The sequence below is a fragment of the Python bivittatus genome, unplaced genomic scaffold (genome assembly GCF_059951505.1).
Source record: "Python bivittatus isolate LINGU-HERP-01145 unplaced genomic scaffold, Pbiv_v1 ctg000700_np1212, whole genome shotgun sequence".
NCBI classification, from domain to species: Eukaryota; Metazoa; Chordata; class Lepidosauria; order Squamata; family Pythonidae; genus Python; species Python bivittatus.
In genome coordinates, this window is record NW_028277098.1 from 61,192,951 (window position 1) to 61,213,916 (window position 20,966).

Here is a 20,966-nt window from a genome sequence, read left to right on the forward strand (position 1 = left end):
TAATAAATCAGGATAAACTTGCATCAAGGACCAGATCAAAGCCTACCAATTCTTACAGAGCACTAAATGTGGGAGATAAGATAGGAACAGATTTCTGATTGTTTCTAGCAAATAATTCAGCAATAAACCCTGCATCTTCATATGAGGTGTTATCTAAATTGCAACAGTCTCTGCATGGATTTCCTATTTCTCTGACAGGAGTTTATTCAGAACGGATTCAGCAGTGGGTTCCGGGTGAGGTTCATGGCAGACTTAAGACACCTCAGGAGAAGCGGAGACCCTGTTGCGGCAGAGACCGGCAGCCAGACAGCAGTTCAGGCCAGTGGAGCCTTTCCAGACAAGGGGAGACTCAGAGATCACCCACCTGTACTCTGGACGGCTGTTCCTTGTGAGGAGATCTTAATAAGATTTTGACCTAAGAAAGTTATAAATGGATAAAGGGGACAGCTTAAATTTGAAAGAGTAATATTTTGGCGAAATGCTTTTGATACTACTTGGAAATAATTAGACAAATAGACCATGCCATCATGAGAATGCTGATTGTTTAATATTAAAACAAAAAGAGACTTATGGACAATTGTTTTTGTACATGGTAACTATTATATGCACAAAAATGGAAAGACTCTGAAATACCTACAATGGAGGAATGGTTGGTGAAGATGACAGAGTTTGCAGAAATGGCAAAATTGACTTGTTTGATTAGGTTAAAGACAATAAGTACATTTGTTAGTGACTGGAAACCCTTTATGGACTTTTTGCTGAAAATGGGAAAAAAATGAACTTGTGATTTATGGATTTGATAATTAGAAAGGGTAGAATGTGGAAAGACGGGAGCCATGATATAACCTTAGAGAGAGAGGGTAAAATATAAATGCATTTATAACTCCTGTAAAGAAGATTGGAAGCCACTTCTTTATATTTTTCTTTCTTTTCTCTTTCTTTCTCTTTTTGTCTTTTCTCTTTCATTTCTATTTACTTATCACTTTTCTTTTACTTTATTTTTTCTTTAAATCTGTATTGTTTTTATTTTGCAAAAAACTTTTTAAATAATTTTTTTTAAAAAAATCTGATTCAGCACTAATGGCTCCCAAATTAGTGTGTGGAATATTTCAGCCTTAAATGCAAAATAATCCAGTTCAGGATTATTTTATGAGGGCAATATTGGTTTTAAATTGCAGGAAAGAGGTGAATAAACTCTGCCTTAGTATAATGGTTAACGTGGCAGGCTTGAACTACAGGTAGACCTTGACTTACGACCATTCTTCAGCAACTATTCGATTTTATGGCAGCGCTGAACAAAGGGACTTATGACTGGTCCCTGCAGTTATGGCCATTGCAGCACTCCCACAGTCATATGATCAAAATTTGGGTGCTTGGCAGTCCACCCACACTTATGACTGCAGGGGTACTTCAACTCCCTCCACCCACCTACTGTATCTCCCCCTATCTATGTCCTTTTGGCCCCCTACACTCCACGGCCCCTGCTGCCCTAGCTGACCTTTGCCAGACCTAGGGAAGATGGCCTCACGTGGCCAGGACAGGCATGCCTCATCAGCAGCAGGAGCAAGAAGATGGCAAAGGTCAGCTGGGGTGGCAGAGTGCAGGGCAGCAGAAGCCTCGGAGTGCAGGGTAGCAAGGGTGACTGCGGTTGGCACTGGGCTGTGGTGGCTTCGCACCATGCTGCTGGGGCTTCCTGGGCACTCCAGCTTTGCACCATGCTTGCTGGGGCTTCCTGGGTGCTGCAGCTTTGCACTGCGTTTGCTGGGGCTTCCCAGGCATGGCAGCTTTGTGCCTGCTGCTGGGCCAGGCTGGGGTGGCTGAGGCTTCCAGGGGTGGCTGTGGCTTTGTGCTACAGTCATGTGACATCGCGCTTTACAACCGCATTGCTTAGTGACAGAAATTCTTGTCCCAATTGTGGTTGTAAGTCGAGGACTACCGGTAGAGAAGAGCCAAGATCAAATGTCTTCACCATGAAGCTCACTGGAACCTTGGGCCAGTGTCAGTGGAAATCTATGTCTAGGCTAGGGCCCTTGAAAGTAATACAACACATAACCTTTCCCTTCTGAAAAATCAGTGTGAGTCCAGGCTTATTCCCACAACATCTTCCTTCCTCTCTTAAATTATTTCTGGAGAAATGAAAGTACAGGGGGTGTGGCTACAACTTTAACATCATACTTAACTTTTAAAAAGTTTAAAAGAAAGAAAGAAAAACTACAAATATAGTTACATTACTTGGAATGCAGGGTGAGAAATAATAGGGGAAGGGGAAGAGTACAGAGAGTGGGAAATGGAAAGAGGAGAGGAACTAATTTTTAAAGAAAATCTGAGATAGTACTCAAGGAACTGGGGTGGGAAGAGAATGTTACCTAGAGCACCCTCAAACATGGGAGCACTCCTGGCCATGATAGGAATAAAATGGGGGGAAAGAATGTGACTCTCTTGTCCTAAAGGAGAAGTGGTGAGATATGAGTGTCAGGAACAAAGGAAGCCTATCTTGACTGAATCCATGCTGAGAAGCAATTCCAAAAGCATCCATAATGCTTCTGTTCCACCAAACTCGGTTGGATTTCAATCTTCATCAATGCCCCTCCCCTGCCCAGCATAATGCTGGCTGAGTAATGGTGCAGATTGAAGGAAACATAATAATGAAAGTCAGTTCATTGTAGGGAATGACTGGAGCTGCGTTTGTGTCTTGAAGGCACTGGAATACATGTTAAGAAGAAGTGCTCTTAGAGCTAGAATTAGGATTAGTCTTAACAGTATTAACTTCATCACTGCACTGTCATTGCGGGAACTTTTTCCAGGGACGCATTAATTACAACGAAATGGTAATGTTACATTGAGAAAAAGGACCCTTATGTGTTTGTTACCAAGTACGTTCTCAATTATTTGCCAGTTCTCTACAGCCAGCTGAGGTTGCTGTCACTCCCACATGTGATAGATGACCTGACTGCCATGGCTATGGCTGAGTAATAATGAACTTTGGAGACCCTTTCCTTCTCTGATCTTGAACTGAAAGGAATTAGAGCGTTTGTTTTTTGTTTGTTTGTTTGTTTGTTTTGTTCATAGGTATGCATTCCATTCGCCTGGAAAAGATAACTATTTTTTAAATTATTATTGCTTCCAAGTATTTAACTCTGGCTATGTTTGTATATACACAAACATACCCAGAGCCATCCTGAGAACAAGAATAATTCAAATTTATTTTCAAATTAACATATTCTAAAATGGAAGTTGTATAATTTCCTATCATGCAGTGATTGATTCCAGCTTGTATTTTTTCCCCAGAGGTAAAAGGACAGAGAAGTGTCATATAACTAAGTAAACATTTCAGGTAGGTTTCTATGAAATAGTATGAGAGGCCTGCTAGAGAAGAAACTTGCAAAGCCCACTAAATGGCATCCATGCCTTGCACACACAGCTTACTTAGTAGTAAATCCCACTCATGAAACAGCTATAGCATCATATCTTTCCACACATATGCATAGTACAAAATCCATGTTAAGTCAATGCATGGCGTAGCTCACAAAAAGGGCGGGGAGCTTTTTCTTCTGGGCAGGGCCAGGAGAAAAACTAAACGTTATTTAACGTCTTTTTTATTTATCTTTATTTCAAATTAAGTATAATTAATATTATTACTCTTGAGTCAATACTTAGGTCTATCTCCTTAAAAATGTCAATTTGGTGACACTGTTCAGAACTATATCTAAGGTTTTCAGGACCGACATGTGGCCTTGTGTTATATATTTCAGATATACAACCTGGTGCGTGAGAAAAGTTCTAAGAATTTTTCATCAGACAAAATGTTTAAAAAATATAAATTTAATTATCTTGACTGATAAGATAGTTAAACTCAAAAACTGCCCTAGGTCAGTTGGTCTCATAAAGATGTTACCTTAATACTGTATAGATTTTGCTGGTCATCTGGACTTATGCAACCTAGATGTGGTAGCAGTATTGTACAATTGCAGTAACATGTTATACTTTTATTTATTTATTTATTTATTTGAATTTATTGAAATTATTTATATTTATTTATATTTATAATATTGAATTTTATTTCACTATACTTAAAGCTTAGTTGTTTCCTGGTAAAATCTGCCCCCTAGTGGAGGAAAATAAAATAGCACTGATGAGCAAATAAAATACAGTAGTGTATAACTAACAGTGAACCTATACTTAACTGGAAATCTGTCTCGTACTACCTACTACTGAGTAGACATCTACATTGTAGGAGTAATTTGCTAACTCCAAATTGTATGTAAGTTCAATCATACAGAGATCACATTAGATTTGTACTGAAATTGTAATTTCCAATTTCAGAACAAATCTACAAATTTCCATTTCAGGCTTCAACAACCCCTTGCCCTCCTTAGCAGTATTTCTGTTGGTTGGAGAAATCCAGTAATTCTAAAAAAAGTTTCAGTTCAAAAATGAAACAAAAGTAAGAAAGCAATCATGGAGTATTAAAACACTTCTTTTCAATTCACAAAAAAGTAGAAATCATACAGAAAACTACATACATACAGAAAAACTAATGTAACGCAGTAAACATGCAGTATTCTCACAAATCTGGAAGAAAATTGTAGAGATTCTGCCTAAGAAATTGGCAATGATTGCATATGTTTGCTTTAAATTCATCTCCACTCTACAGTTTTTTTCTGCATGCACCTGCATGTGATATTATAACTTGCATCTCTCTTACATACTAGAAACTACATTCTTAACCTGAAACCAAGAGAGTGGGCTACTGATCAAGACATACCACCTACAGTTTCTGTCTCGAGACTGACTTTGAACTCATGGCTAAAAGAGTTGGTCTAATTTTGGAGCTTTCTTGCTTCTTTCCCATCCCGTAGTGGTTTTGAAATAGTCTGAAGATCTCAAAAGGGTACACACTGGTGTAAATTCACTTATGCCAGGTATTTCTCCACTAACCTCTCTGATGATACATCCAGGGTTTTATAACTAAGATAGAATTGTATACTTGAAAAACAAAGTTTTATACAGAATAATACATGTTTATAAAAAAATTGGTAACTTACAGTCAGGAAGAGGTAGAGCAACAATTGGACTATAAAGTACTGTGGCTACTGTGGTCTCAGGAAATTACATTTCTGTGAGTTAAGAGGATGATACAATTTGTTAAACACTGCCTGCTATCTAATTCTGAGAAATCAGTCATCCATTATTTCATGCAATCTGAAGGAACAATATCAAAAATATACTTGGGTTTGTTGGAAACCAATATAAGTAACCTATATTAGACTGCAAAGAAGTTTGGGAGCCAAATTCAGGTAGGCAATTAGATGATGCCATATGGCAATCCTTGAAGAGATCCAAGGAATTCTTATCAGCTTCAATGCAGGAATGATAAATTAAGATTTTACATTGTGGGCATTAAACCACTGCTTTTCCATCTTTGGTGGGTGTGTGATAAAGTTTCAAAAGTTTGGAAGGAGATCTCTAATAAAATAATAGCAATGGCCAAGCAAAGAATTGAATTTTTACCTAGTTTAGGCTTGCTACATATATTTGACGGAAGGAATAAAAAGTTATAGTGCAAGAAACTTATTCTTTACTTGCTTTTAGCAGCAAATTTAATCATTGCCAACCAATAGAAATATTTAGAAAACCTCTAGCTTGAAAAATGCTTTGATGAGGCCTGTTCAGTAGCCCTCTGACAAAATTCACTTGCCCTAAAAACAAAGAGGGAAATCATTATTTTATCACAACTGGCAGAATTGTACCTGTTTTATAAAAAATAATGTGAGGACCCTTCAAGGTATATGGAAAATTTAAATTTATTATTTAAAATAACAACTATTTGGGTAATGCTATTTAAAAAATAAATAAATAATGGTTACACACCCTTTCATGACCTTTATTAGGTTACCTTTATTAAAAGTATTGCCCTACTATAGTAGTTAAATCTTTGTGGTCAAGATCTAATATAGCTATCATTATTTTCTATGCTTTAGCAGTGTGCCATACTAGAAGACAAGGATGATTTGGGTATCAAGTCTTGACTTGACAAGTGATGCTTACTAACATGTCTCTATTTTTGCTGGTGAAATGTCAGTAATTAAGTTGCTTGCTCGCTTTCCCCATGACTTTCCAAGCAACGTGCAGGATGCCTGTTAAAGAAACAAATGCTCAGGGACAAGTAATTGGGGTGGGGAGGGGGGAAAGGGGTGAGGGGCTTGACTCACGACTAGTGGCCAACAGAAGTATCAAATCTTGCTCACTTTAACAGTAAGAACAGACAGAGGGTTCAATTATAAATGGGAATACAGGTTGGATACTTCTGAATGTGTGTAGAGCTCTTTCCCTTGATAAGAAATCTGTTGAAAAACAATCTAAGGTGCCATGTCTCAGAATTAATCTTGATGTCATATATTATAATGGTGTCATATGAATAAAAGACAGTTAATAAAATGACTCCTCTCCATGGAAGGAATTTTTCCCTTGTCTCTGCTGACAGTTATGGGGGACTCTGACCTCTAGTTTTCCGTACTCAAATTTAATCAACCAATATAAGGTGGTGAATTGCTGAATTGCCTTGGAAGTGACAGGGAGTGAGATAATATATTGGTGGTCTCACGAAATTCATTCTGAAAAATGTTGATCAGTCACTTCTATGATCCTCTTCCAAAAGGGTGGAGCATCACCATCCCACAAGGCACAGCCTCCACAACAGCATTACATTTTCAAGGCAAGCTCCTTCTCTCATCGGGGGCAATGGATAAGTATGAATAGGCTCAAACATTCTTTGGCTGGCTTCACCCAGTATGTTAGTGTAAAGTGTGCAAAATTAGCCCAGTTGCTTGGGCTCACACAACACACTGAAACATAAACTAACCTCAAGAGCTGCAAGCTAGTCAACCACAGTTTGAGTTAGTGGGCTGTGTGAGTTTAGTCACCCTGAATTTGTATGCAGTTGAGCCACAAGGACTCTGTTGGAATTTTCTTTAGCATCTCACCCTTCTGTTCTAGCCTTTGGCCAACAGAGTAGACTTCTGATTAAACAGAATGTGTTTAAGTAGTAATCTTCTCTAGAAATGTACAGCAGAAGTTCTAAAATATAATTCAGAATTTTGCACGGTTGTCAAGCAAGCAACTGGCAATACAGGAGAAAAACTGGAGAATCAGAAGACACAAAGATCTAGTAGCCAGCCTCTGAACTGAATTATCTGCAATACTGTAGTGATGCATCACTAGTGACTTCTGTTTCTTCTTGGGCCCTCCATTTGCGCTCTTTCCCCACAGGCTTTAAAGCTCCCCCCTTTTTGGAGGGGTGAAGATTTGTGTGTACGGGTTGCACACTTTCCCCTCTTTTCTGGATTGAAAAAGTTTGCTTGTCCATGGCACACATAGCTAAGAACTTTGTTAAGTCTGTCAAAAATAATTAAAAACATAGGTCTTAGTTTGTTAGTTTTCCCCAATAGCACATTTGCAAAATTACCCTCTCTTTCATTTAGTAACCAAAAATCCAGCCATAGTCAGTTGCTCCTCCTTGTCTGCTTCCATCCTTGTTCTATTACAAAATCTTGGTTTGTGACCCATCCACTTTTTCTGTATGTGTGGTCAATATTGTGTGAACAAATCTAGATGTCCAGACAGAATTTGATCTGCATTTCAGAGCCCCCTCCCCTATGAAAAGGGGCTTATGTCTGGTCGATATTCACAAGGAAAAGCTCAGAGACAGCCTGAGCAGAGATATTTTAATTGGTTTGCTCATTTTGACAGAATAAAATAACAGGCGACATACATTCCGTCATTGCCTTTAGCAGGATCTTAAAAATATAGATTACATAAGTAATACTCAGGCTGAGGTAGTTTGATTACCAGTTCGATCCTTTAATTCCTCTTCAAAGCCTTGCCCTATCTTGTTTGCACCTTTTCACACTGCCTCTGAGGAATGAGAAATTGAAAAGGACATAGAAATGAAAGTTTACCGTAGCAAGAAATTAGTGAAAGGGGGAAACCATACCGATTCATATCTTGTCGGTGTAGAAATCGGCATAAACTCTGAGCAGAAATGAAAAAAACCTGCACTGAACTTCTTTGAACTGATAAAGGCCATTTGTGCGCGGAAAGAAACCTTTGCAGAGTGCCCGGATAGCTCAGTCGGTAGAGCATCAGACTTTTAATCTGAGGGTCCAGGGTTCAAGTCCCTGTTCGGGCGAAAATGATTTTTAATAGAAAATCGCATCCAAAAATTCTATGAGAAGCGTGAACCGACGGCCTTTCAAAGGACAAAATTAAACAAGAGTGTAAATCGCGTTCCTTTTTAAAATGCATAGCAAATCAGAAGCTTTAATTTTAAAACCGTCTGCATTCCGAGCAAAATCGGCGACATAAAATTCGAATTGCACCAAGAAGAAACGAAGGGGAAATTTAAAAAGAAAACCCTCGAAGCCAAAAAGCAAAGGAAAAAAAAAAATCACTTCGCCCGAACAGGGACTTGAACCCTGGACCCTCAGATTAAAAGTCTGATGCTCTACCGACTGAGCTATCCGGGCTTCATGCTGAGTATCTGTGCAACGACGCTACATAAAAGAAAGAACAGCTTGGCATGTGGTGGATTCATTTATTTGCGAGGGCCAATCAGGCATTTGTAACTTGGACGTTTCCCCAAAGCTACTATAACCGCTGTAATTTTGGAACATGAGATTAATTTTGCATTGTTGAAGTTTCACTCACATTCGGCATAGTTTATAAATGCTATATTAAATATAAATTTATAAATAAATAAATGTATTTAATTTGTATTGAATATAAATGTTATATTACCCCTGAGTTACTCACGCACACATTGCTGGTGAGAAACGAAGGGATTTGCATGAGAAGGTTGCAAAAAGAGCAGAAAGAATCAGCTTAGGGGGGAAAAATCCCCTTTGGTCAGATGCCAATGTGCATATTCACCGCTCTCCAAAGCTTGAAAAAGTTACCGACAATCTGTACGCTTAGGAAAGAGATCGGTAGCCATTTACCCTTCGGCCAATGCAGGGTGGACTACTATAATATGATCTGTCTGTAGCGTCATTAGTGCTGATTAGCCCTACACACACACACAGATACACACGACAACCCCTTGCTGTGGGTCTGTCTTCCACCCAGCCACCTTGGCCGGAAGAAAACATTTCAGCTGATTAAGAGATTTGGGTCCAAAAAGCACCCCAGCTCCAGGGACGGTAGTGGTAGTCAAAGAGATCAATACAGGGACAAGGTTAGAGATTTTATTTCACACACACACACAAAACTGCGCAGGTTGTTTATTATGGCGGAAGGAAACAAAACTTCGGAGTGCTCTATTCAAGGCTGTACTTCTCCATTCTCAGCTCAGCAGAGAAAGATATTTTTTAAAAACGACTGAACCCGGAAAGCTAGCGTTTCTCAAAAAAAAAAAAAAAAGTTTCTCAACCTTGGCGACTTGTGGTTGTGTGGACTTCAACTCCCAGAATTCCCCAGCCAGCCCTTGGCGGAGCCTCCGCTCTCTATGGTCTGGGCGGAAGGACGTGGGTCTCCATGTTGACTCGCTGGCGAAAGAGAGGCCTGCTTTCTTTCCCCTCCCAGGCTAAAATGGAGGCGACGGGATCGGCGTGAGGCCTCAGTCGTCCTCCGAGAGAGCTGGGGACAGCCTTACCGTGAGTACATCTTGCATCCTTATAGCCTCTTAGGCTGGCCGATGGCGGGACAGGTGCCGAGCCTTGGTGAAAGAAGAGCGCGGGGTTTCTAGGAGGCTGTTTAAAAGTGGAAGGAGTGAGGAGTTAGGCGGGCGTGCAGGAGAAGGATACGGGGTCGGGGAAAGAGAGCGCATTACGGCGAGTTGTCCGCTTCCCAACTTAAGGACTGATTAAAAGTCATTGGACCTGCAGGACAGTGGGGTCATCTGATAGGACCCAGGAAGTGTGCTTGTGCTGTTGTACACTGCCTTGTGGAACAACTTGCCCCTCAAGATTTGCATGGCCCTGACCCTGTAGGCCTTTCATAAGGCTCGTAAGAGGGCTAATGTATTGAGTGAGCCCATCTGTTTTATTTTCATGATTGAACAATTGTTGCCAATATAGGTTACAAGAGTAAGTCCAACGTTTCATAATTTATAAAAAAATTGAAAAAGTATCCTATCTTCCTTTCTGGATAATGACTGCAAAGAAACATTCAACATAAGCTTCTGGGTTTTTCCCCCCAAAAACAATTGTTTTATTTTTTTACCTTAGTATTCTAAATGAGGATAGTATTGACCAATGAGAAAGTGCTATAGCAGTGCTGTAATACATGAGATTCATTTCTCAGCGCAGACGAATGTGTAGGATAACTCATTAAAAAATGAACTAGTGTAAAAACCCTAATGGTACCAGTATATTGAGTATATTTTATTCCGTTGAATTGGAAAACAACACAACTTACCATGGATGAACAAAAATGTAGCTTATGTCCATTAATTCAGTTAGCATAAAGATATTTCAAAAAGAGGGATTATTGTAAAATCATATCGCAGTATGAAACTGGAAGGAGATACCTTTAATTCATTGGCATTAACATCCTGTATTCTCAGCAGGTGGCAGTACTTAGCTGACCTTATCTCAGAACAGAAATTAAGTAGGGTTGTGACTGATTAGTACTTTAGTGGAGACTGGAGCTCACAGTTTCTTGCCTGGTACCGTAATCTATTCCAGAGGAGTGCTTTCACTAGGTTCTCACATTGCACTAAGATGCAATTTGCTTTATTTGTTTGTTGCTTAGTGTAATATCTGAATTCAGCTATTTTGGTTTGTAAATATAGTTTAGTGTAATATGCAAGTTCATAAATGATGGTTTATTCAACAAACTGAGTTAAGCAAATAATAGCTTAGTGTGATGTGTGACCCGGGTCATTGTGTGAATAATTGAGAGAGGTTGAAGGGTATTACTGGTAAGGCCCATACTTGGTGTTGTCTCAGTATATTAGATTAGTAGCTGAGGAACCAAATGGTATCTTTCTGTGGCTCGGTTTGGGACAAGGCAATTAGTTGGTAAACTCATCACAGATTAAAAATAATTTTTACTTTGTGTATACCTTCACTGAAGAAGCTTTCTTTGGTAAAAGTAAGTTTATTTTACTGTTGTCTGCCATTGCAATACTGTACTATATAGGAAATACTGTGGTTTCCTAACTTACCACTCACGGCAAGAATGTGGGCAAGAAATTTTCTGAGAATATTGATAGAGGCTGGGAATCACAGGTTGCTAAAATGCTAACACAGCATTTGGTTTCACTCATTTTGCCATAAATGATGTTTGACAAATTAACATTGGTAGATTGGCACATCATTGATAATTTTGACAAAAACTAAGTAAAATCTGTTTTGGTGGTTGATGGGAGACCATAAGGAAATCCCAGGGCTGTAGGTTAAACTAGAAAGTTAAAAAATATCCCAGAAGATAGATAGTGGCAAATCAGTTTCACATTATTGCCAAGAAAATGGCATTAACATTTCCATGTAGACACTATAAGCCAAGTTAAACTCAAGGGAGTCAGTCTTTAAATTTGTAAACAAATAGGTATTAAAGATAGTATATCATGTTTTACATTTTGCATTGTTTATTGCTCCTGATACCCATTTTTAATGCAAAATTCTTCAGTGAATCTTAAAAATCTTACAATACTTGAAATTAATGCAACATTGTATTAATCATAAAGGTTTGATACACATTGTTACAACCATTTTTGCATTTTATTATTGAGATTACAGGTAATCCTCGCTTAATGACTGTTTAACGATGGCCCAGAGTTACCACTGCCTTGGGAAGAGTGCTTTATGACCCCTGTGGTCACATAATCATGATTTGTGACCTTTTTTATGATGGTTGTTAAGGGAATTGCATGGTCATTAAACAAATCATGTGGTTAAGTGAATTTTGGCAAAAAAATGTCCATTGGGGAAGCTGGATTTGCTTAATGACCATGTGATTTGCTTAACCACATGATTCACTTAATGACCACTGTGAATCATTTCACGACTGTTGTAGAAAAGGTCATAAAATCAGCTCTGATTCACTTAACGACCAAATTGTTTAGCAACCTAAATTCCAGTCCCTATTGTGGTTGGATAGCGAGGACTACATGTATGGCTGAGTGGCAACACATTCTGCAGTTTGATTTACAATGATATGTGAACTTAGCTATTATAGATTGTATACCATGGTACAGACAGTCCCCTACTCATGAACAGGCTACATTCCAAGAGGCTGTTCATAAGTCTGTTTTGTTCATAAGTCCAACCAAGTAAAAAGTAAAAAAAAAAAAAAGGCAGGAAGCAGGGCAGCGGTGTGGGCAGAAGAGCCCTATCTTCTGCTACCAATGCATTGCCAGTGAGACAGGAGAGGGGGTGATAGTGGGGGAGAGGGGGTGGAGGCATGCTGCAAATTAACCCTTTCCTGCCTTCTCCCGCCTTCCAGGAGGTTAGAGGTTTGCACTGGAGTTGGAGTTCCCAGAAAGAGTTAGTTTACGCAGCGCACTCCATTGCAGGGTGAGGCAGGAGAGGCGGTGGTGGCTCCTTGGGCGAAGGATGAGTCGATGGGGCATGGCACATTCTGTTGCCAGGCAAGGCAGGAGACCTCTGCCCCCTTCCCCCGTTCTCTGCCACTGCCCCCTCTCCCGCCTCACCCAGCAATGGAGCGCCCCACATAAACTAACCCTTTCTGGAAATTCTAACTCCAATGCAAACAGAAGATGGGAAAGGGTTAGTTTGTGCCTCCTTCTCCCATCTTCCGGTTCCACCTTCCGACCCAACTTCCGGTTCTGATTTCTGGGTCCATCTTGTTCATATTGGTGAAAGTTCACAATACAAAAGTTTGCAAGTAGGGGACTGTCTGTAGATGGTTTAGTTGTGTGAACTCAAGTAATATGGTTTATTCAACAACTTTCCCCAACAGAAAACAAACATTAAATTAATTCCATGGGTTATGCGTTTTTAAATAGTGTCTCACTATGGCTATTTTTAATACAATGCACATTTTCATTTCTGTTCTGTTGATTCTTAGAATTATAACTTTGCTTTTATGGTAGGAAGGAAATGTGCCATAGTCATTTCCATACTTGCTATCTGTCATTTTATGCATTGTTACTATCTAGTTTAAAGTTAACAATTCATTGCATATTTTCAGCCGTGGTATTAATAATATATGTACAAAAGTTGTCCGAGTTGAGTGCATGATATACTGCTTAATGCTGGTTCTGCTCCTGCTTGGGTGGCTGTTTCCAGAAGGAGGTATTGGGGTTCACACTCCTAGCAGTCATGCTTTAGGATTATGTGGACTTCTGTCCTTTTACTTATACTGCCTAACATCCATGTGGGAGAAATCATATATAGATTTGGCCCATGATGTCACCAATATTACAGTTGTCATACTGGTATGCAGATTTGTCTCTCATTATCATAAGATATGGATCACACTGTGATAGTGTTTAATCAACACTGAACAATATGTGTTGATTAATATAAGGCAAGTAAGAAACCCAATTTAGACATAATGGGGAATTATCCAAGATTGTTCATTCAGCCTTTTTCTAGATGACTGGTCACATTCTGGCTAGAGATTTTTTTTCTCCCCTCTCGTAGGGTGCTTACTGATTCAGCAATGTTATTAGAGAATCAAATGAGTTTTTTATATCTCAGAATGCCTTTATCAGCTTTGATGAGGTTGGGAAACTATGGCTGGTCCAAAATAAAATGACTAAATTAGCAATTTTGACTGGGCAGTTTGAGCATATTAATATTTTATCAGCCGCACTAGATTGTAGCCCATTTCTAGGCACAGTTTAAAATAAATTTTAATTGTTAAAATACTAAAGAGCTAGGGATCACATTACTAGAAAGAGTATCTTCTCTGGTATGAATCTATTTAAACCTAAGATCTTCCAAGGGAGTATAATGATACTTATACTGAATGAAATGATAGTATAGCTACAAAGGAGACAGTGTTCTTTATAATAACCTTCCCAAAATGGCGTTGCTGCTATGATCTTTTTGTTCTCAGGGGAACACCTTACTGCTCACTTAAGCATTTTAAAACTGAGAGTTCTGAACTCATGTAGCCTGGTCTTCCCTGTTTTATTTATTTTTTTAATGTTGAAGCTGCTTTGAATTTTATTCTTTTATGCATATTTTGATTTTATGATCTTAAATGTTCTTTGCAGTCAGTTATCCAGAAGACATAATGTTATAGAATGGCATATAAACATAATACATAAAATTTTGCCACCATTTAAAATGTGTTTGGTGACACTGAATTTGATACTACAGTAATCCTAAAACAGAAGTTGGAACTTTAGAGATGTTACCTTTTTCTTTGCTTGAGCAAATTGAAAATTAAATTGGTCTTTTTGACTTGAAAACTATATATTTATTATGGTATCTTAAAGATACAAAAATTATGGTGGCATAAAATGTATTTGCCATCAGTTTTAATTAGTTTGGGCAGATATTTATCCCATCATGGCTTGCTGACTAAATCTTGGAAGTGAAAATTTCCAGTAGTGGTTGAGTGACTCAGCAGTATTCACATCCTGTGAGTCACATTAACAAGCTACTTGTCTCAACATGTCAAAGAACAGTTTGTTCTCATTTGTCTTAAGCAGTTTGAAGAACAAGAATTGCATGGACACTTTGAATAAGGTACCTTGAAAGCCTCACTGACAGACTTAATAAAGTAGGCATTGCAGGGTTTTCTTTCAGGCTTGGGGTGTTTTTATATTCCTTACCAAAATTAAAAGATAATATGATCGGTATGGTAGACATGTTAAATGCAATTCAGGTGTTGTCCTTAGGTGATGTATATCAAATTGGCCCCAAAGGCATCAGAAAATGTTTAATCTTATGTGAGTTAGGATAGCACTGGATAGAGGTTCAAGTCTAGCCTCAGCTGTGGTACTTCACTGGATGACTTTGGGCCAGTGACTGACTCTCTTAACCCATCTATCTCCCAAAGTGTGGGGAAATATTGGGGGAAGAAATTCTGTGTATGCGCTGCTGGAGAAGTGGGGTATAAATGTATTAAATAAATAAATCTGATTTTTATTTTAGGTTTCTAATATTGACAGCTACTATACTGCCAAAATGACATCTTCTACCTCTGCACAATTTCCACCATCTGAGACTGCCTGCAGAACATCACTTGAACCAGTCAAACAGGTAATATAATTTGATTTTTCACTTTAATACTGATAGAAGAGGTTTCATCTATGTGGAACATTATCTTTTCTAACAGTTATCCATAGATTTGTTAACTTGCAAATACCTCAGTCTTTCGTAATTCAGGGACTAATTAATTTATCTAATACAGCATTAATTGTCATGGAATAGAATCCATTTAATCAAATCCACAAATATCCTATATTAGCATATGTGGATACAGAGAACAGTGAGACCTAAAAAAGCAAAATTATAAAATGCAGATCACAACAATTATATGAAAAGTATGTAAAATAGCTTTTTCTCACTGGTAGCATAAATGCCCTGGAATTGGGTAAAATTGTGTAACATTGATTCAGACCACAGATTATTGAAGGACGTGATGAAATGTAATTTAACTGTTTCAGTCTGATGGAAGTGGACTCTAGTCTCTGTAAGATGGTTCCATAATAAATATGCTATTCTTCATTAAGGGACGCTTTTCAAACTTTGCAATAATTTAATTCCCTAAAACAGTAAAATGAATTTGTGTGATTCCCCTGGCCTAAATTAAACTAATAATTCATTAAGGTTTAGGGTTGAGCAAGAAATAAATGTTATTCTTAATCATTTAACGTTATTCTATATATATCAAGTAAAACAATAATTGAAACTTTATAAAAACTTTATATGAATAATTGTATTTTTAGTGTGAAGGGTATGCTTGCTTGTATATAATTCTTGAAAACTGGGTTTCAATTGGAGGCAGTCACATACCTATACCAATGGGTGTGGGGGGGGGAGGTGTTTCCTTGCTTTAGATCAGCTTTTTAGAGTGTACTTAAAGTGATACAGCTTGAGAAACACTGGCATACTGAAAGTTGTATTTGGTGCACTCCTTTGCAGCCACATTGGGATAATAATTACAGCTCTTCCTTCCTGTCCTCCCTTCTACTGTGTCCTAATTGCTGGGTGATTTTGGGCCAGTTGTGCTCTCTCAGCCTAACCTATCTCACAGGGTTGTTGTGGGGAAAATAGGAGGGAACATTATATACATTGCCTTGACTTGTACAAATAAAGGTAGGATATAAGTGAAATAAATTCTTCAGCACAATGAGCATCTGGCAGGATAGTCAGAGCTTTGCATGGAGGCCTGCGTGGAAAGGAGTAGCAGCCAGTTAAATTTGACTATGGAGCTTCCATTGCCATATTATTTAAGGCAGGGAGGGCTACCTTTTTGACCTAAGGGCTTCATTCAGTACTGGTTGCATTCAGTATTGTGTGGGGTGTCAGTATCTGCAAGCAAAGTGGGTGGGCTTGAGAAAAAGTACATGGAGCCACATTGGGAAGGAAAACTTAACTTAGAGGAAAAAAAGAGGAATATAAATATTACAATAGGGTAAATGAAGAAATAGAATATTCTGCATACAATAGTGGTAAACCATACTGGGCCACACATATATTTGCCACCTTTTCCTAAAAATTAAAAACAGTAGTTCCTTGATTGTCCAGACCTCTATTCAGTGGACTTCTGGATATAATGGGCCAAATTTTGCTTAGATTTCATAACCAAACAGCAGATAAAGTCTGTTGTTTCAGAAGCAGGCCTGTTAATTGATACAATTTTTATCATGTGTGTCCATTTACATTATTTGCATTATCCAAATTATATAAATTGATGGATATGACCTGAGTGACATAATTTCGGATTTGACAGACATTCAGCATTAACGGAAACGCTTCTCTTCCTGCCTTCTATCTTCAGAATATCATTTCTTGAAGATTTTATCATTGGAATTTTAGGACTGGATTCAAATGATTAGAATATATTTTGGAGGATGTAAATAACAATTTTATTCTTGATGTAATTTATTTACATGCCTGTCAGATTTGAAGTTCCTAATAGGAATAAAGCCTTTTGGAACTTATGAAGTTGCTTTAGCATCCTATTAGCTCACAAAGACATGGATTTTGTAGTATGATTTAGATGTAAACAAGTGGTAGAGCTTAGAGTTCCTCTAGTTGCAAGTGAAAATTGGTTTCAACAAAGATTTTGAATGCTCTTATATAATAATTTAGAACTGGAAAGAAAATCCAGATCAGGCAACTTGGTTAAGGATGTTTTTTATTCAGTTCACTGCCAGAGAGAACTGTGACTTTGTTTGCTTGCTTATTTTCTTCACAAGTTGAAAATGTACTACCATCTTCATTTCCAGTTTGGCTTTTTCAGAGTATCTGTAGTCTTTGTCAAACTGAACTGAATTTCCCTCTTTATAGCAAATAATTGCAAAATGCAAAGTAGTAGTAGTGTTCCCTCAGTAGAATGCCAGTGTAAAGGTGGAGAATCTTGCTCTCCAAATGCTATACATATGCATTGAAATAAGGAGAGGGAAAGAGCCACTTACTATAAATTCTTGCCTATTAAAGTAAAGTATTCCTACATGTAATTTCTTGTCTAGCATAGATGCATTATTAATCTAAAAGTACTGTGATATTTTATCTTAGTATAAATAATGCTAACCTGATAAATGGTTGCTTCCAACATATTTAGAAGGTTAACGGTTACCTGATTTAGAAAGATCTACTCCTTGCCAATATTTTTCAGAACTCATTTTCAGATAGTATGTCCCCTGTTTCATGACGTTGCCTCTAATATACTGTGTGGAATTGGCAGAGCTCTTAAAATATCATTTGGCATTGACTTTTGTGGCTTTAATTAGGATTTATAAGTATTGTAATGAGAGGGAGGGAAATGAATGCATAATGAAAATTTGGATTTGACCATACGCATTGCATCTGTGTTTTTTAACATATAAAAAACATTCTCACTGAATTGAATCCTCTCCTTGGGTTTATTATTTAATTAATTTCATTGGGGAAAGTTAGCATTGCTTTTCTGAGGTTGTGTGAAATACTTGTATTTATTTTCCTCTGCTAGCTTAATATAATGAAACATATTTGGAGTTGGGGTATGTAAAACTTTAAATTTGTAACCTGTGGGAATTAGTCTTTTACATTGATTTTTCCAGTGTTATACAGCATGACTAAAAAAATTCCATATGGTGTATCTTAGGTACGACCAAAACTGCCACTCCTGAAAGTTCTGCATGCAGCAGGTGCTAAAGGTGAAACTTTTACATTAAAAGAGGTGAGTTCCTGTGTATACATTTTTGCATTGGCAAATCAGGTTACCTAAGTCTGAATTAACAAAGAAATGCCTCATAATTTGCTATTTCTAATTCAGAGCTAATGGCATCTAGTGCAGACCAAGTCTGTTTCCATATTCATATTCCATGTGATGTGGCTGTAAAATTTAAATGCAGGCTATGCTTCTAAAGCAAAGACAGTAGTCCTAACGAGTGTTCAAAAAGAGAAGGAAGAAAAGAAAATAGTATTTAATGACAGTGGTGAATACCTATTGCTTTTGTTCCCATATCCTTATCTAGTGATAAAGGCACCAGACTAGAAACTAGGGAACCATGAGTTCTAGTCCTGCCTTAAGCATGAAACCAACTGGGTGATTGTGGGCCAGTCATTCTCTCTCAGCCCTAGGAAGAAGGCAATGGCAGACCACTTCTGAAAATCTTGCAAAGACTAGCCCAGGTAATCGCCAGGAGTCAACACTGACATGAAGGCGCATATATATATATCTGTGTGTGTGTGTGTGTGTGTATACATACATACATACATATTTAGCATAACAATGAAGAAGGAAACAAGCATTTCGATAAAATCTATATAATGTAGAATTTTGAAATGGGCATTGTGCTCCATAGCTTTCCCTTTCATTTGGTAATTGGAATTTCAGATACCACTCTTGATTCTAGCATTTTGCCAATTTTTTTCTCTTCCTGATGAGATACTTGATGAGATACTATATTGATACTTATAACTTTCCAAGTTTATAAAACACATACAGTAGCATTTAATAGTCAAATGTTGTTGCTTGTCCCTAATGCCATGAGCATAATCATACCAATTCTTAAGCAGTTATAGATAGCCCTTGACTTAAGACCATCCAGTGACTGTTTGAAGTTATGATGGTGCTGAAAAAGCAGACTTAGGACCAGTCCTTGAAATTGCGGCCGTCCCAGCACCCCCGCAGTGACGTGATTGCGATCTGGGTGCTTGGCAACCCATTTGCACTTACAACCAGTTGCCAAGCATCCCATGATCATATGATCGCCATTTGCAACCTTCCATGCTGGTTTCCCCAGAAAGTCCAAGGGGAAGCCGGCAGGGAAGATTGCAAGTTGCTGGGGTAAGTCTCCCCCACCTGTGTACCCTCCTTCTGTAAGTCTCCCCGACCCATGCCACACCCCTACACACCTTCCCTGACCTGCAAGGTGCCTCTCGCACCCCCCTGTGCACCCCCCTCCCTGACCTACACTGCACCCCCATGCACCCTCCCTGACCCACGCTGCACCCCCATGCACTTTCCCTGATCTGTGCCGCACCCCCATGCACTTTCCCTAACCCGTGTGGCACTTCTCGTGCACCCTCCCTGACCCATGCAGCACCTCTCATGCCCCTCCCCGACCTTCCTCCACACCCCCGCCCACCTGCTTGCTCCCTCCCACACCCAGCAGCAGCCATTTACCTGCATGCGGGCATGGGGCTTGAACTTTCTGCTGGCTTCCCCAATGACTTTGGCTATGGAAAGCCGGCAGGAATTTGCCTCGCCTAACAACCCTGGGATCCAGTTAATATGGCAACTGGGACTGCAGGGATTGCCGTCGCTAAGCAGTGCGGTCGCACTTTACAAGCACATCACTTAGCAACAGAAATTCTGGTTCCAATTGTAAGTCAAGGACTACCTGTATTTCATTTATACCAGAACCTTGAATGCTGAACATTTGGTTTCATTCCTTCAGTACATTGGACAGAGAATAGAAAAATGTTGATGTCCATGGGAGTGTGTTCTATTAATTAAAAGGGGATTTTGTATTGCTTATTACAAGAGCACAACATGAAAATTAACTACTTACCATGACAAATAGTTCAGGGACATAAGATCTTCCTTTAAGATTATGAAGAGGATTGTAATAGATGGTTGAATTCTCAGGGGTTCCTAAGAGGTGTGGGTTTTTTGGTGGCCAATTGATGCTTGAATGTTTTTAAATTATACTATTTATTTCCTCTCCATTGAGAAAGTCATGTCAGCTAAACTGAAGACATCCTGTAAAATCATTTCTTTTAAGTTTAAAATGCAAAGTCTGTACAATATTAGAAAAATGACACAAGCAGTAATTTACAGGGCTATTCTGTCAGCTAGGAATTAAATGCTGTGGCTTTTCATTAGGAATGTGTCAGATATTCCCGCAGAGTTGTGTGACTTATTTTAAATACTTATGCATTTAAATAACTTATTTAGCTTCCAATATTTTTGCAAAAAACAAATTGAATATTTCAAATGAATGGGTTTCGGTGTTAAAATGTTAATTTGCCATAGCAGCCTACATTTAGCACAGTAAGGATCTGTTCCCTGTAATGGCTAGAAGCACTGCCAGCTTTCTTCACTTTGGATTTTTCTCCTGCCCCCCCTTTTTTTTTTGCTGCTGTCATGAAAAGGAGATTGAATTTTATGCATAATATATTGCTTGAAGGATGGACTCCTCTTACAGGTTATGCACTAGACTGCAGCTTACTTTGTTATTGTTTTATTATTTAATTTGTACTCTGATACAATCAGTTTGATTCTTGGTGACTTACATGGTAGAAAACAAATTTAAAACATTAGCAGTAAGCTTAAGCGCATAAAAGAAAATTTTCTGACAATGCAATAAGAGCAAAACAAAAATAAAATAA

At 38.4% G+C, this 20,966-nt stretch overlaps 1 protein-coding gene and 2 non-coding genes across 5 annotated transcripts in view; 2 read left to right on the forward strand and 1 right to left on the reverse strand.

Annotated features, from left to right (window-relative positions):
* Positions 1–8,115: 8,115 nt before the first annotated feature.
* TRNAK-UUU (transfer RNA lysine (anticodon UUU)) lies at positions 8,116–8,188 on the forward strand. Its single transcript has one exon. It is a non-coding gene; the product is annotated as a tRNA-Lys (tRNA).
* Positions 8,189–8,452: 264 nt separating this feature from the next.
* On the reverse strand, positions 8,453–8,525 carry TRNAK-UUU (transfer RNA lysine (anticodon UUU)). The gene has a single exon. It is a non-coding gene; the product is annotated as a tRNA-Lys (tRNA).
* A 642-nt stretch (positions 8,526–9,167) lies between these two features.
* MDM4 (MDM4 regulator of p53) overlaps positions 9,168–20,966 on the forward strand; it is a 42,787-nt gene continuing 30,988 nt past the window's right edge. Inside the window, exons 1-3 of one of the 3 annotated variants that reach the window (XM_007429734.4) lie at positions 9,168–9,650; positions 15,072–15,179; positions 18,232–18,306. In XM_007429734.4, coding sequence (XP_007429796.1) covers positions 15,105–15,179; positions 18,232–18,306 — 150 coding nt within the window. In that variant the 5' untranslated portion in view covers positions 9,168–9,650; positions 15,072–15,104. The remainder of the gene's footprint in view (positions 9,651–15,071; positions 15,180–18,231; positions 18,307–20,966) is intronic. The other 2 variants (XM_007429732.4, XM_088128453.1) reach the window with 2 other exon arrangements.